At 44.0% G+C, this 17,654-nt stretch overlaps 2 protein-coding genes across 5 annotated transcripts in view; both read left to right on the top strand.

Moving 5' to 3' along the window:
- The window catches only part of senp6a (SUMO specific peptidase 6a), a 39,926-nt gene extending 32,710 nt beyond the window's left edge, over positions 1-7,216 (top strand). For all 4 annotated transcript variants that reach the window (XM_084083522.1, XM_084083521.1, XM_084083523.1 and 1 more), the window contains 6 exons: positions 858-1,297; positions 1,817-1,905; positions 2,180-2,268; positions 3,739-3,807; positions 4,666-4,816; positions 5,801-7,216. In XM_084083522.1, the coding sequence (XP_083939648.1) occupies positions 858-1,297; positions 1,817-1,905; positions 2,180-2,268; positions 3,739-3,807; positions 4,666-4,816; positions 5,801-6,070 (1,108 nt within the window). In that variant the 3' untranslated portion in view covers positions 6,071-7,216. The remainder of the gene's footprint in view (positions 1-857; positions 1,298-1,816; positions 1,906-2,179; positions 2,269-3,738; positions 3,808-4,665; positions 4,817-5,800) is intronic.
- Positions 7,217-13,022: 5,806 nt separating this feature from the next.
- On the top strand, positions 13,023-13,823 carry LOC311062831 (phosphatidylinositol transfer protein alpha isoform-like; the record flags this gene model as incomplete). The annotated part of the gene is made up of 1 exon (XM_084082050.1): positions 13,023-13,823. One exon carries the CDS (start codon positions 13,023-13,025, stop codon positions 13,821-13,823), a length of 801 nt encoding a protein of 266 aa, XP_083938176.1.
- Between the last annotated feature and the right edge of the window lie 3,831 nt (positions 13,824-17,654).

Genomic DNA, 17,654 nt, shown 5'->3' with positions numbered 1-17,654 from the left:
CGCAAAAGCCCGTTGGCTGCCATTGACGCAGATCTGCGTTCTTTCAAAAAAATTTTTTTTTCAAAATAAATGTTTTTTTTTTTTTTAATTTAAAAAAAAAACCCAAAGACCAAGGAGATATGATTTTCCGAAGAGTTTTGCTCCCAGACACTTCCTTATAACTGAAAACTTAAAAATTCTGTATCTCGGCTCCTAAGTGCTTTTTTTTTCTCATTGAAAAAGTCTGGCAGCCAGCTGTAGGTAAAAATTCAAAAAGCTGGCAGCCAATGAGTTAACATGGATCATTTTGGATTTACTTAGAATAGTGTGCAAAAATATGGTAAAGTGCCATTGAACTGAATTTGGTCTTATTATTAGATAAGCAATAAACCGTATAGTATTAATGGTAAAGTTCTAGTCTAAATACGCATTTGACGAAAAAAACAATTACTACTATAGGTATATTTAATGTTAGTTATTCGAACAGAATTACTGTCCAGGGTTGCCAGATCTGCTTATTATAATTTCCCCGCAAGATTTTATTTGAAAATAGCAGATCTACAAGCTCACAACGCGTCGCATCGCGACGCGTTGTGAGCTTGTAGATCGGCTATTTTCAAATAGCTGATGTATATGTTAAAGTGCGCATGTGGCCCATAGTTGCTTGTTTTGGGCTGGTTTTCCTAGACCTGGTTGCTTGTTTCTCTCACAGAATCTGGCAACAATGTTACTACTGTCTACCCCATATTATGTTTTTTTATTTTGAGCTGAAGTATGAATAGTTGTATTATAAAATCAAATGGCAGATTGGCTCATTTTGTTAAAACAAAACATTGCACCAAACTCTCTCACGTTTGTATTCCTCCGTTCTCCAACAGAGCCCACTGGTACTTAGCGGTCATTTGCTTCCCGGGCCTCCGGGGCCCCGAGTACGAACCCAATCCCCTGTACCAGGGCGGCCCCAATAGTTGCCCAGCAGCCTCTGGTAGCAGCGCTCCACCACCCTCCTCCTCCTCCTCCTCCTCCTCCTCTGTCCCTCCCTCAGAGGACCACCACCACCCAGCAGACCACTGCCGACCTCTGTCCCCCCCGGAAGGAGATGACGTAGTGCGCCCTGCGCTGCAGCACCGGTCCCCTGCAGGGCTAGCGGAGGCGGCGGCGGCGGACGGCGCGAACCGCAACGGGGACCACCACCAGGCCAAGGACGGCTGTGCTGCTTTTGGCACAAACGGGGCACAAGAGACTTCAAGTGCCGCCGCGGGAGGAGCGCCCATGGTCAACGGTGTGCAGGGCGAGGCCGAGCCTCATCATTACACAAGTGAGTTCCTCTATTTAACCCATTAATACCTGGAACTGTGTCATTCTTAGATTTGAGCTAAAAAGCATTATTTTACACTTTGGGCTATTCAAAAATAGCAGATATACAAGCTCATAGCGCGGCACCGAGTGCCGCGCTACGAGCTTGTAAATCTGCTATTTTTGAAAATTGGTGAAAATGTGTGCAAATCTTTGAATATATATATTTTTATAGCGAACATTTTTAACTCAAATCTTTGCTTCTGGGGGGTCCCTGGAACAACATATTTTGATGGGGGTCTGCGGCCAAATACATATCATTTTGGGGGTCCTTGACATGAAAAAGATTGAGCACCACTGATATAGAAACATACGTTTTTCAGAATACTGTTGAGATTTAGGAGACATGTAGAATCGGCTTCAGGTCTCAATGGGTTATTGGAACCCCTAACTGTTATCATCAAATATCTGAGCTGTGTTCTTTGTGGAAATGATTGCATGAGAAAGTGATTCTATTATTTTCTTTTTCTTGTTTTTTTAGGTGAGTTGCACAGAATCAGCGTGTGTTACGGGTCAGGGAAAGGAAACGATGACACCTATACCTTCTCTGATGACCAGAGCTCCTGTCAGGTACTCAATTCTATGGTTTTTCTTTTACATTTCGTCGCTGTTCGGGTGGAAACCTCACATATAATTTTGTGTGATGTTGTAGTATGATGAAGCATTAATTCACGAAAAAAAAAGTTAAAATATGGAGATACGAGGTTTCTGCCCTACAGCAGCGATTTACATTTGACTAGACATTGAAGTGATGCCGTTATTCAGAGCAGTGTTGCCTGGGTATCGGTCAGTCGAAGCTTTCATCTACTAATTCCACAATGAAACGTTGTGTTTCCATGTGCAGGATGAGTGCAGTGAGGATGGGGCTCTTGCTGAGGAGCCTGTGAATCCCGACAACTCGGCCTGGGCCTCCAAACCCAGCCTCTGTAAACAGTGAGTCAAACAACAACTTCTGTACTGTGTGCCTCCTGAACATAGCCGTTATAAACGCTGTCCTACCTTTTCCCTCCAAGCCCCAGCCTCTAGAGACAGGGGCTTTCAACAGGGCGTCCGGGACCTCTAGGGGGCCCTCAGAGTTGCTACAGGGGGGCCGTCAAATCTTTGTATAATAGGAACTTCTTTTTTTTATATTAACCGTTTGAACCCCAGCATCCCTACATTTGCCAAAATGCTATTTTTGGCAAAGAGATTTGGTGTAGGGTGGAAAAAGAGCAGAACCAAGTACAAAGCCAAAGGTCAAGTTTACCAAGCATTGGGGGTTTAAAATATCTGAAAATACACGTTAATGAAATAATATGAATTCACGTCTCATGAATTCAAGTCTATGAATCTATCTATGAAATCTATGAAAAAGTTTAATCTGCAACACAATTTCATACAATATGTAGTGGGGGGTCCCTGCTTCATCTCTCTCTCAGCCAAGGGGTCCTTGGCCTGAAACAATGAGTCAAACATTATTGCATATCATCGCCTCCAAAACAAATCACGTCATTCTGTACTTTGACCACTAGTGGGAGCTATTGTACAGTAAAAAGAAATACAAATCCATCAATTGCTCTGGATGCCAGGAAAATGGCTGCAACGTATAAGTTTGATTTAAGAATGTTCTGGTCTAGTTTATAATATGCTTACACATATTTGAATGAATGAGTGAGATGATGTAGGTAATGCAAGATTTAGTGGGTGTAGGTTTGTGGATACAGACCCCACCACCACCAACGTCCAAACCAGTTTTGTTTTGCTGATGCTTACTCCAGTGTATTACAACACATTGTAATACCCTGGCACTCAATGTGGTAACACATTGAGTGCCAGGGGTTTTTCAAAACAGGGTACCTCCAGTGCCTGGAATTTTAACCATTTTTGGACCTTTTTCAAGTAGTCACAAAACATTTTCAGTGATCACCGTCCTCGCGGTGATACCCTCATTACACACATAGAGGTCTCGTACAATCCGGGGAAAAAGATTAAAAACATTCGGTAATCCGTTCCATAGTTGCAGCCAGTTGAAAATAGTCGAAAATACATCGTAAAAACAAAAAGTACACAGGAGCCGAGATACAGGCTTTTGAAGTCATAACTTAACCAGGAAGTGGATTGGAGTCTAAATCTTCGTAAAATGATATCTCCTGGTGCTGTGAAGGACCAGGAGATATCATATTTTTTCCCAAAAACGGCCATAACCGTTTTTGGCACACCTTGTTTGGATTATGAAAAACGGTCCGGACCGTTTTTGGCACTCAATGTGTTAACACAAGGCTGGCTAATTATGATATTTCGGCTGAATATTGCTATTGTGAGGTTTTATTTTGTGATACCTGTGAACACGGCTATAATAAAGTTCATGTATATATTGTGATAAAGTTCATATATATATACATCTTTTTTTTTCGCTCCTCACAGGCCTTGTATTCTCATCATGGACTCCCTACGTGGTCCTACCAGGTCCACAGTGGTCAAAACTTTGCGCGAGTAAGTATCCACTGCTGCTATTATTGTTAATACTAGCTGTGGTGGGGCGCCAATGGCCTAGTGCAGTGGTTCTCAACCTGTGGGTCCCCACATGATTTTGGAGGGGCCCCCAGGTGACAGTGAAGTGACAATTTAAGGACTTTTAAGACCTCAAGAAAAAAAGACCATTACTGCATCAAAATGAATCAACAAACTATACCATACGAACTGGTCAAACATTGGTCAAATTGTCAAATAACATAAGAAATAGGCAAGATTGTGAAAACAGCAGATCTACAAGCTCACAACGCCTCGCGTTGCGAGGCGTTGTGAGCTTGTAGATCTGCTATTTTCACTATATTTATCTGTGGAACCGAGTCAAACTAAATGTAATGTCTCAACTCCTGCATTCCAAGTGCTTTATTCCATTGGTTCTCAAAGTGGGGTCCGGGGACCCCCAGGGGTACTTGAGGGGGTTCCAGGGGGTCCCCAGCTAAATGATGGACAGGAACCAAATGGACCCTTATGGGTCTGTAACTCTCAGAGTTAAATTAACATTGGTTTTACAATGTGAATTGTGGTCCCACAGGTATAAATGCCATTAAATGGGGGTCCGTAGCCTAATGCATGTCAAACTGGGGGTCCTTGAAATGAAAATGGTTGAGAATCACCGCTAGAGAGCCGTAAAAACCTTCTCTTATTGGGGTCCCTGGCTTATCTTTTCAAATGGGGCTCCGCGGGCTAATAAGTGTCAATTTGGGGGTCCTTGACATGAAAAAGTTTGAGAACCACTGCTTTATTCATTGGAACATTACGAATACAATTTGAATTTCCGTTTCCGGTTTTTGATGATTGGCTTGTATGTGATTGTTTTTTTAGGTACCTGGAGGTGGAGTGGGAGGTGCGTAAAGGGACGCGGCGGAGCTTTGCGAAAGAAGTGATGAAGGGCTCCAGCCCACGTGTGCCTCAGCAGGATAACTTCAGCGACTGCGGAGTTTATATCCTGCAATATGTGGAGAGCTTCTTTGAGGTTAGGGGGGTGCCGGGGTCGAGGGATTACCACTTCACCAGTGGTGGAAGAAGTTCTCAATTTTTTTTACTAAAAGTATCAATACTACGATGCAGAAATACTCTGTTACAAGTCTGGTATTCAGAATGTACCTGAGTAAAAGTAAGGAAGTATTGGTGCAAGAATGCACTAATTATGCAGAAATCTTCCCATTTCATGTGTTCAAAATGTGTACGATCATTTTTGAAAATAGCAGATCCACAGGCTCACAGCGCTCCGCGACGCGTTGTGAGCTTGTAGATCGGCTATTTTCAAATAGCCAAAGTCTATATATTAACTCGTTCAGTGCCACACGACGTCTAAGACGTCACGTGGCCTGACACCCCGTGCGCCACATGACGTCATGAAAAAATGGAAAAACATGTTCAGAACTCAAGATATGATGATTTGAAGATTTGCTGCTCCATTCACTCTTTGTTTAACTTCTTACTTAAAAAGGCTGTATCTCGGCTCCTAAGCACTTTTTTTTTACATTGAATTTTGGCTGTGGCACTCGGAGCCAAAATTCCATAAATAAAGCTGGGCACTGAATGAGTTAATGTATGTTTTGTAATGATGTTTTAAATTTTCAAAGTAGCGGAGCGCGCTCGCAAACATTTTAGTTTTTTTGGCGGATTTTGTTTTTGTTTTTTTTTTCGTTTTTGGGTTACTTTATTTTGGGGTTAAGTTTATGTTATTTAATTCTTATTTTTGCCTTATTTTACCGATTTATTATCAAACAAATAAAATGAATTATTATTATTTTTATTTTTTTTGTAAAAAGTGGGGGGTATGAAATCCCGGATCTGTGAGGGTGTCGCGTCGTACGCACAATGAATGGCCGTGACGCCCATGCTCTCTCTCTCTCTGTCTCTCTCTCTCTCTCTGTGCGCAACCTTCCTATCTAAAATACATAAATAATAAATAGCGGGTGTTTTCTTTATTTTCCTCTTCCCTACGTTATAGAACCCCATTCCCAGCTTCCACCTGCCCGTGAACCTGGCCGACTGGTTCCCGCAGCAGCGGATGAAGACGAAGCGCGACGAGATCAGGGAGCTCATCCTCAAGATCCAAACGCAACAGGAGCAGGACAGGAAGGAGAGCGGCCGGGCCTCCTCCTCCTCCTCTCCTCCGCTGGCGCCCGACTCGCCCGACGAGGAGCCCGACATTGAAGAGACTTTCACGGGGCCGGGCTCAGCGGCACTGCTGACCCAGAACCTAGTCATCAGCCCCTAAAACGACGACAACAACAACAACAACAAAAACTAAAGTAAAAAAGACTCGGAAACCCCGATTCCTCCTCACCCTCCCCCCCCCATCTCTGGTTGGCACCGCCGAGTTCCTATTAACCCTTTAAGACCTGAAACGCATTTGTGTCATTTTTAGATTTCTTTGGCTATTCAAAACATCAAAAACATCAAAACATCAAACATCGTGGAACATTTTTGCAAATCTTTGAATATGTATGTTTTTAAAGCGAACATTTTTAACTCAAATCTTTGCTTCTGGGGATTCTGCAAATGTCTTCTAAAAGAAAAATCCTAAGGAAAAAATGTTACGATAATATCAGTGGTTTTCAAACCTTTCCATGTCAAGGACCCCAAAATGATATATTTGACCCCGGACCCTCATCTCAAAATATGTTGTTCCAGGGACCCCCCAGAAGCAAAGATTTGAGTAAAAAAAAATTCGCTTAAAAAAAAGAAGTATATTTTCAAAGATTTGCAAAAAAAATCTCCATGTTTCAAAAATAGCAGATCTACAAGCTCATAGCGCGGCATTGTGCCACGCTATGAGCTTGTATATTCTGCTATTTTGGAAAAGCCAAATGAATCTAAAAATGACACAGATGCGTTCCAGGTCTTAATGGGTTTAGGTTAAAACTCTATGCGGTGCGGTCCTGTCAATTCAGAGCCCTGACCATGACTTTGCTAGGCCCCCCCCCCCCCAGCCTCCATCAAGGCTTTCACCACAGAGGGGCCAATCATTGATTGTATGCTGCTGGTGTTTTCACTCCCACCCCTCCATATCTAAAACTGTCGTTATTCCTTCCATTAACCACAGACAACAAACATGCACACATGCACACACACTCACACACACACACACACACACACACACACACAATTTTTAATAAATAAAAAGAAGAAACGTTAACTGTACATTATGCTCGAGTTTTTTCGCTGCCTTTGTAATTTCACCGTTTTGACTGACTGACTCGTTCACGGCGTGACAACCCTCCCCGTTAATTTATGTTTTCAATAGATGTGTTATCTGGAGGAGGATCTGTGCAGAATATACTGTCATGCTCTTGCATCTTATTTTCTTTTATGCGTAACGAGTGGTGTAGAGCGCAGTTGAGAAAAAAAAAGGAAAAAAAGAGAAACTTTGCTGTCATTTGTTTTATGTATTTATTGATTTCATATTAAAAAGGTGGTACCACAACACGTAAATGCACAGAAACTAAACCTAGAGACAAAACAAATGAGGGGGGTGTTTAATGGGACATGCATAACATCCTGATATGCAGTTCTTTACATTACAATGCACGATAATAAAGGGCACATTAGACAGTGGAATAATATTATATCGTCTGTCGGGTGGAAACCTCATATATTCAATACTGTTACTTTTCAGAGATTCAAAATGGCAAAAGTAGCAGATCTACAGTACAAAACGTGTCGCTTCGCTCCGCGTTTTGAGCTTGCAGATCCGCTTCTTTTGATACTTTTGTGTAACGCTGTGGTATGATCAAGTATAGGGCGTTAATTTATGTAAAAGTCAGAATATGGAGATAAGAGGTTAATGCCCCGACAAGTTGGCAACAAGTCAGTCCATCTGATCCTGGCTGAGTTGTCATTCAACTTGATCAAGGTTTTCCTCATAAAACCACATAGGAGACCCAACCCGATCTCACACGACTTAGGTGTCATTCCGTGCATAGACTGCTCTGCTTCCGGGTTGCAACTGGTTACGCCCACCGTGGCACTCGCCGTACATATGCACGGAATGAGGTGCACTGGGTCTGTGCAATGTATACTACATTCTGTGAGATCGGGCTGGGAGACCAGATGCTCCAACACATCTCAGTGCTTTGGTGGAGATGGTGTGTCTGAAAGGTTGAGGTGTGAGTCGGCAAAATCTTCACAGAAGGTAGGATTTCACGGGTGGATCATAATAAAATGTTTTGTCCCCCCAACCAGGGAGCAGAGTTATGGCTGGGCAATATATCTTGAAATCAAATATCACAATTATTTTGCCCTTGATTATGATTAACTAGAGTTTCGGGGGGCTACGCCCCCCTCAACCCCAGCCGCGCACGGGGCCCAGCCGTGTGTATATTGGGGGAGCCAAATCGCCGGAGTGAAACTGTGGAACAAATTTTTGAAAAAGGAAAAAATTTGAAGAAATAATATTTGTTATGTTTCAGGGGGTCCACCCCTGATGGTCCACTGACCCCCTGTGGAGTGTTGGGACGCGCGGGGACACCCCTGGAACATTGCGGACCATTTTGGTGTTTTTTTTTTTTTCATGAAGGTGGTTGCTTGTTTCTGGCGCAGGCTGTGCAAACCTGGCAACCCAGCGCATGCTGCCGCACGTTTAAGTGGCGTAGCGTCATGAGGGTCAGTGGGGCCGTGGCTCGGTCAGTGAAGACCCTGTAGTGCGGATGATATGTGGCATAGAGGGGCAGATTGTAAATCCACAGAGGAAACATCCGTGGGCTACCATTGGTTCAGCGATGTGTGCGGTCGCCCTGCGGCCCCTCCTCCTCCACCAATGTGCAGTATTGAGAGCCCTGACGTCACAACAATTGGAGCGATGGGCACTGCACTGTGGTTGGTTAGGGTACACCTAGGGCCCAGGTAGAACCCAGTTAAAGGCTGCATGGGCAAACCCAGTTAGGACCCGCCTTGGTCCCACATAAACATGGCTAGTTGGGGCCCACCTAAGGGCCAGGTAGAAGCTACTTATAGCCTGCATGGGCATCGCAGTTGGGACTGAAGTGGATGCCGCTGACATTGCTGACATGGGGTCCATATGGTTTAGCCCACCTTGAAACCATATGGGAACTACGCTGGCATGCTGGCTGTAATGCAAACGCTGCATCATACCTGCAGTGTGTAGTTTGATGTTGTGTGTGTAGCAGATATACCTGCAGTGTGTAGATCAATGTCCATAGGAAAGTCAATGCCCAGCAGTGTTTTGTTTCCCCAGCAGAGTTTCTAGTGTCTCTGTGTCTCTCTGGAAGAGGTTGCACATGAACTCTGCAGCCGCACTGAGGCGCTCCAACACAAACACTCTGACATTAAGCTGCTTCACACAACAAACATCAGCACCACGCTGCTGTTTGTCCAAAAGACACAATATCTGCTCTCCCACCAACGTCATGTGTTCATTTATCGACAGCCGTACAGACTCCTTTTGACACATTTTACGTCGTTTATCCAGCTGTCACTGACTCTCCACATCGGGCTGTTATTTTGCTGCGATCAAGTCAACGATGTGAGAGATTAGCTATCACAGACGGACGGACAGGGGGTGAAACATAGTGTTGCGCCATGCCTTTCGGCCTGGCGGAGACAATAAAAAACCGAAAGTAAAGGAAATGGCCATTTCTGCAACAGAAGTAGTCAATAAACTATGGTATGAAAACATGGGCCACATTGGCAAAGAATGTAAGAAAGAGGCAATCATGTAGAAAATAGCCGATCTCCAAGCTTACAAAGCCTCTGAACGTGAGGCGTTTCGAGCTTGTAGATGGGCTATTTTCACAATATTTACTTGTGGAACGGAGTCAAACAGAATGGGGGGGTCCCAGATCAAGTACGTGTATTTGGGGGGGGGGGGGGGGGGGGCGGCGTGAAAGGGTTGATAAACACTGCTCTAATCGGAGCGAAATTATCTGAAATTACTACATGACCATAATGCAGCCTAACATCTGTTGCACGGGGCGGTCCTGCCATTACGTTAGTTACTGTAGTTGCTGTGGAGCGACATAGTTCTCCAGAAGACACACACAAACATACACCATCTACAATGGACGAACTGAGCAGCAATATAGACATTCACCACACGAACGTGCATTGTTGACAAAGTGATTGCACAGCCGCTGCAGGCATGACAACCAGGTTAGCGTTAGCGACATGGCAGCTATCACAGCGCCCTGTCCGTCGTGCTGCAACTGCCTGTGATGGCTACAGCAGTAACAGCAAGCTGTCTGCGATGCCATTGTCTGGAGACTGCTCTTAGCGTGACACGACCAATGAGAGTGAGCGCTGTAGTTGTTGCTAAGATACGGTGGCGTCTCTGCCCCATAGCTTGTAGATCTCTCACACATGATTGGCGTAGGCTGCGTTGCCAGGTCTGACTTTGTGTCAAAGCAATGGTCGGCTGATTTTGGCGCGCCTTTGGGCTCGTTTGCATTGTGCGCACGGCAGCGCTTGTTTAGCGTACGTCAGCGCGACGTGGCAACGGACGTGGCAACGTGAAAGGTGATTGGCTGGTGAAAAGAAACACCCGACGTTACACCAGAAATGGTGCCTGGAGAAAATGGTGACCAAAAAAAAAGTTTGGAAAAAAAGGAAAAAACCCCCGCAGCGGCTGCGTGCTGTTGTGGTGATGAGGTCGTGCGCACGGTAAACGGTACGAAGCTGCCTCCCCTTCCGTTTTGTCCGACATTTGGTGAGTAGAATTAATTATGTTGCGCGATGGAAAAGGTGTATTGAGCAGTGAGATGTCCCCTACGCGAGGCGTAAATTCAGCGCGGCCGGCGTGGCGAGTCAGTTGGCGACATGTGGTCTGGCGGTGCGTTGTTTAGTCGATAACAGAGCTGTGGGGTGTGGACACCGAGGGTGCGGAAGTTGGTCGCCATTTATATAGTTAGATGAATTATCTACAAGCTCAAAACGCATCACGATGCATTTGTAGATCGGCCATTTTATTTTTATTTTAGTACTGTAATATAAGTGATTAATCAGACTAATCGATTTATTCCATTATAAAATGTGTTTTTTTCTGTTTTGTTAATATATACTGTAAGAAATGTAATTATCCCAACAACAAAAAACTATTCCCGATTAATCAACCTACATGAGCAAGATTAAGTCTGTCATTGTTTCTACATTTTCAGTTTTGCTATTATTGCCCAGCCCAAGTCGGAGTCCAGAACGATAAAAGTAAAGTGTGAGGATGTCAAATTTCCTAACAAATATTTTCTGAATGTGAAAATTTACCTTTTTTGTCCCAAATGATTACATTCGGTCACAATGCCAGAAGAAGACCTGCATAATAGCATTTCTTTATGCAATTCAAGGAATTGTAAGTAAACTTTATTTGTAGAGCACCTTTCAAAAGCCATAAGTCTCAAAGTGCTTCGCAACAATACAAGTAAAACGTCAATAAAACAAAAATGAAACGATTGGCATTTAACCTATTAGCCGGTGAAAATCAAGAAATCAATACAGGATTATATTACAACACAAAATCTGTAATAACGGGCTATGTAAAGGCCTGTTTGAATAGGTGAGTCTTTTTTTACTTTTTTTTTTATGCCACGTATTTGTAACCCTTTTTCACCCGGTGCCAATTATCTAAGTGATCCTGGGCGCTACACTCCCCCCGCCAGCCTAGGGAGCCCAGAGCCGAGCTCATGCCTCCTTCAATGCATGAGAGCCAACTGAGCTTCTTGTCACCTGACGGGGGAGTTTCCCTGGTTGGACGTAGCGCGTGGAAGAACACGCTATTCCAACCAGTTCCTTTCCCCTCCATCAGGCGCCCCGGCTGTCATGGGGGAGGCGGTATAGCGACCAGGATTACTGCATGTTTTTGTGAGGGTATTAACTACCCTAGGAGACACAGGGAGAACATGCAAACTCCACACAGAGTAGGCCCTTAAGCCAACCCCACCTAGGGTATGGGCGCTGATGACGCGGAGGAGAAGACACGCCCCCAGTGCCCACAGCGTCCCCGGCGGGAATTGAACCCAGGACCTTCTAGCTGTGAGGCGACAGCGCTACCGACTGCACCAAAATATAGGTGAGTCTTCAAAAGTTTTTTTTAAAACGTACACAGAGGCCTGGGAGATCATTCCACAGCCTGGGTCAGAACTAGCAAAGGCTTATCACCTTTAGTTTTTAGGTGCCTGGCCATGGAGGGTTCTGTGTGTGATTACGAGAATCTTAAAGTGTGTTCTATAAATGACTGGGAGCCAGCGCAAAGAGGCTGGCTACTTAGTAACCTGGCAGCAGCATCTGGACCAGTTGCAGGCGGTCTAGCTATTTAGAGAGACGGGTAAAAAGGAATTCGAGTAATCCAGACGTGATGACACAAATGCATGGATGATGATTTCTAGCTCTATTATCTAAGACACCGATTATGAAACAACAACTGATCTTAGTTTGGTGATATCACGAAGGTGATAAAAACACGGGACACATAATTAACATGCTTATCTAAAAGCATCGCCTGATCTAGAATAATGCCACGGTTTCTAGGATTAGAGCATATATTGTGGAATATTCCATCTCACAAATCGACTTAAGTGACTCATGACGAGGCATTGTAGTCCAGTATTTCTCAAAGTGAGGGGGCCTTGGGGGGGTTCCAGGGGGTCCCTGGCTAAATATGCAAATATAGCATCAAGATCCGTTTAACCACTAACCATATAGCAGCCATTTGAAAATAGCAGATCTGAGCGTCCAATTGACCCCATATTTGACACGCAAACCATTTGAACCTTTAAACCAGTGGTTCTAAAAAATGTCTGAGCTTTGGACCACTTGCCAATTTCAAAGTGAAATTGAAAATAGGTAAGTGTGTCTAGTATAAATATTTAAACTATGAAAAGTATTAAGAACTTGTGACTAAATAACTATGACTGGATCTATTGGAACTCAGGTTATTTATTTTTTTGTTTCTTTTACATTTCCTGATTATCAGCGGTTTTGGACATTCAAGGTTTCCACCCGTCAGAAACGACATGTTACCGTATATGGGTGTGTTGTGTGTGTGACGTCAGCATTACAGTATATAAGGTGAAGATGTCTTTAGACGCATACAGACCCCGAGCTAGACTTTAAGGCAGGGACACGAGAAGACAACCAGAGTCTTCTATGAACAGCTGCCGGCCTGAAGAACTGGTTTTACGCCCGTCTGCGCACTGTGATCTAGACAGAATACAACAGCCAGAATGATCACTAAAGAATATCGAGTGGTCCTGCCCATTTCGGTGGACGAGTACCAGGTGGGCCAGCTGTATTCGACCGCAGAGGCTAGTAAGAAAGAGACAGGCGGAGGACAGGGCGTGGAGGTGTTGGTCAATGAGCCCTACGAGGAAAATGGCGTGAAAGGCCAATACACACACAAGATCTTCCACATGACGAGTAACGTGCCTAGAATAATCAGTTGGCTGGCACCAAAAGGTTCTCTTGATCTCCACGAGAAGGCCTGGAATGCATACCCTTACTGTCGGACAATTACTACACATCTGTTCATGGAGGACAACTTTTTCGTTAAGGTTGACACGTGGCACAAGCCGGACATGGGTGAGGAGGACAATGTTCACGGATCAGACGCAGAGGAATGGAAGAATGCCGAGGTTGTTCACATCGACGTTGCAAGTGAAGTATCGAGAGCAGACTACAAGCCTGATGAGGACCCTTCTACTTTCAGGTCAGAGGAGACAGGAAGAGGGCCCCTGGGACCTGACTGGAAGAAAGGCCTTGCGAGTGACTCCAGTTGTCCTCGCATGTGTGCCTATAAGCTGGTTACGGTCAAGTTCAAGTATTGGGGTCTGCAAAGTACTGTGGAGAACTTGATACACAACAAACTCAAGCGCCTGGTCAAGCTCTTCAATAGGCTGCTGTTTTGCTGGATTGACAAATGGATCAACCTGTCAATGGAAGATATACGATGTATGGAGGAGGACACTCGGAAGCAGCTGGATGAAATGAGGGAGAAAGGCGAATACAGCGGCATGGTTTTGGAGTGACTAATGAAACTGACCTGCTTATACAATGTGGTTCTTGCGAGAGAAGTTGTGTGTGCCCAGAAATGTCAAAAATCTGCAGCTACTGTATTCCATTTCTGTTGTCTCTGCCAGAGGGGAGATTATGTTTTCACCTGTACAGTATGTCTGTCTGCCTGTGTGTCTGTGGCTCTCACAGACCACTGTACTGATCAGCATCAAATTCTTTGTTCAGGCTGCCAGCAGGAACTCAATCCCTCAACTCAATTTGTTTTGTGAGAATTAATAATCTCAATATCCCACCGTCCCACAACCTAGACTGGTCTTTCTACTATATGCGAAATCTGCGCGTGTTGTGTGTATATACAGTATAATGTACCTGTTCTCCACATATCTCGAGAACCAATCAACTTCAAACTTGCTGTATATGTGTTGCAGAGGACCCGAGGGACAGTGGTGGACAAAGTACACCACTAATTGTACACAAAGTACACAGGTAATTGCTCCATTACCTGGTCAAATATTACTCAAGTGAAAGTTGTCAGTCAGATTCGTACTTGAGTTAAAGTTAAGTTCAGGAGAACTAGCATTTAAAATACGTAAGTATTCAAAAGTAGGCCACATAATTGAAAAAAAAATCACACCCAGTGTGAAGTGAGCGGTGCTATTTATGAGTTATTAATTGCATCATGCATCTCAGTAGCCAATCACAGCGCGTCTGTGAAGTTTGAAGTTAATTTCATCATGTGTCTCGCTAACCAATCACAGCACGTCCTGCAAAGCTTAGCCTATGGGCGTGTTTTCCACAGCATGGCGTCACAGCAAAAGACAGATTTTCACGACGGAAAGAAAAACTTTCGCCACGGATGGGTCCTGAACCCTCTTATAGGAGCGGTTGCACCGCTCAAAAATCAATGGTAGGTAAAATAGCTTATCTACAAGCTCACAGTGTATCACATTGTGACGCCTTTTGAGCTTTTCACCATCCCATATTAAAAGTGGCTAATGGGAGGGCGGGCGGACAACGGCCACGTCAATGACTTAGACATAACCATAAACAAACCTGATACGCCCATATATAGGCATGTCACTATGACTCAAGACATAACCATTAACAAACCTGATACGTCCATATATAGGCACATATGGAGAGTCTGTTGTCCAGAGCCACAGATCCGACCGCAGTGCCCATATATGGTCATGCGCATAAATGGATCCTAAACACGTAATCCCAACCAACACTCCCCGAACATCAAGTGAATCCAACAGGATATTGAATTGAACATAAAGCAAACCCAGCATCAATATGTACAGAATATATACCCAGCCAATAAATGAACAGTAAACCAAAGAAATAAAAAATATGAATAATAAGATGAACATATTAAGTAAGTAAACTGCGAGTCCAGTCAACGGATCAAATGGAACATCTTATCAGAACAGTAGTCCCACCACTAGGTGTCATGAGATCAAGTATAATTCTTGCGTAGTTTAGGGTTAGAAATGTCTAATTCTCAGTCCTGTGTGAGGCAAATCATCTGCCACACCAGAGGAGACACAATAAGGTCTGTGGATTGGTCTTACAGATGTAAATGTTAAACTATTGGCCCTGTATCGGCCGCTGGAATTGAAGCACTCTTCCGGTTCTCTTACACAGTGCTGTTCATATTAATGGCCCAGCAGATGTTGTTATTTCACCTTCTACCGGTCGCAATACATTATAATCTCAATACAAGTGAACAAGGTTTTGTGCAGACTTTATATTTGATGTTATTACCTTAGTAAACCTTTTCATGAACACGTTTTAATCGCTAGGTTAAAGTCTTTTTTAAATCATATGATAAGCGTTTAGTAAATTATGTTCCCATTCATTTTAAAATGAATGATAAATTAGGGTATGTTTCTAGGGTTTCTACTGGTTCTACCGCGTGAAGACCCGCCCTCGCTGCGGTTGCAGCCAATAGCATTCATTTCCGGTAGCATTTCGAACCGAAAGATGGATAATTTAGGCCTCCCCTCTCTTAGGGTGTGAGGAAGCGACAACAAAAAATAAACAACTCAAGAGCTGTATGCAGACCAATGACATCATCTGTAATTATGTGGCTGTGCATTTAACCACTTGAACCTCGAGCAGCCATATTCTGAGGGGAACATTAGCCAAAAATAGCAGATCTACAACACGACCGATCAGTTATTTGTGTAACACAAAAACATGAGAATGACATTGTGGACAATGAAGGCTTTGTCCCATTCTGGTCATGTTGGCTCACTAGAAAGACTCTGCTTCACCAGTGGGTCTCAAATTGGGGTCTTGGGACCCTCATGGTTCCTTGAGGGGGTTCCAAATGGCCCCTCACGGGTGTGTATTCCATTTGTACGCTCTCAGAGTTATGGAGGTCCTTGAAATTAAAAAGTTTGAGGACCACTGTGCAACTACACTAAATGGAACAGAGCCTTCATCAGTATGATTGGTAACACCTATTTGAGTGAAGGAAACAAGGAAGCATATTCAGTTTCTTTCCAATATGGCTACTGTGCTTAGAGCCACTGGTTTTCATCCACTTCTAGTTAATGATAATAATGAAGCCAAAACTAATCTCACAAATATCACTTCACGCACCAAGTTTGTAATAACTATTTTCAAGTTCTGTATAATTTAGGCCATCCACATTCTGGGGGAAACATTAGCCAAAAATAGCAGATCTACAAGCATTGTGAGCTTGTAGATCAGTTATTTGTGACGAAGAGACATGGTGTACTGTCGCACGCGGATGCCACATAGTCGGAGAAATGGGATGTCGGATTATCGTATGCCTCCCCACAGGGGGGGGGGAGCAGTCAAAGTACAGAGACAACTCAGGTTCAGTTCATAAAGGGTTTAATGCTGTCCTCTCTCATAAGGCTGCCAGTGTTGCCAGATTCTGTGAGAGAAACAAGCAACCAGGTCTAGGAAAACCAGCCCAAAATAAGCGACTATGGGCGACATGAGTACTTTAACATGTACATCAGCTATTTGAAAATAGCAAATCGCGACGCGTTGTGAGCTTGTAGATCGGCTATTTTCAAATAAAATCTTGCAGGCAAATTATAATAAGCAGATCTGGCAACCCTGACCTGCCCAATGTCTATAAAGGTGCTTGCTTCAGCATGGAATCAGCTGGCTGTTGGCCTGGAGATGACTGGTAGTGCTGTTAGATTCACTTGGTTTTTAGTTTAGCGGTCTGTGTTTTTTAGTTAGGGAGAGCAGCTAGGACGACGTAGCCTGGTAAACCCTCCCTCCGGAAATCTCATTTCCATGAAATCAAATGGAAATGAGATTTCCGGAGGGAGCTCGGGTTTATCAGGCTAAGGACGACGGTCCTGTATAGGATTGGCCTAACTGCTCTCCTTTATCTTCAGTTTGGCTGGCATCTCCAGGCACTTCTGGCTACTTTTCTTTCTTGATTGACTCCTGAGTTTGATCCTACTATAAAATGAGGAAACCAGCTGTCATTCTGTCTGTCCTCATCCACTTTTCTCTTTAGTGGGGTGACCAATCAATCTGAAGTTAAACATGTTTATGCATGGACCATTGGCATATGAAGACAGTGACAAGACCACTTTTTCACTGATATTAGCATTCATTTTAGTGTACTCTCACTCAAGACTGCAGTGGGCATGTGATTCGGAGCAGTGCCAGGGTTAATTGATTGGCAGGTGCTTCCAGTTGTCTGATTGCGCTGTCCTCCTTAAAGTAGCATGCAGGATCTGTGTGGACAATAAAGTGCAGAACCATTAGTCTTTCCAAATCTGTCCGGGTCAGCATCACAACATTGCATTATCTCTGCTGCCAAACTACACACTTTTCCTTCATGT

The sequence above is a fragment of the Gymnoscopelus microlampas genome, assembly GCF_963454915.1.
Source record: "Gymnoscopelus microlampas genome assembly, chromosome: 16".
NCBI classification, from domain to species: Eukaryota; Metazoa; Chordata; class Actinopteri; order Myctophiformes; family Myctophidae; genus Gymnoscopelus; species Gymnoscopelus microlampas.
This window is presented reverse-complemented; position numbering and strand designations above follow the sequence as displayed.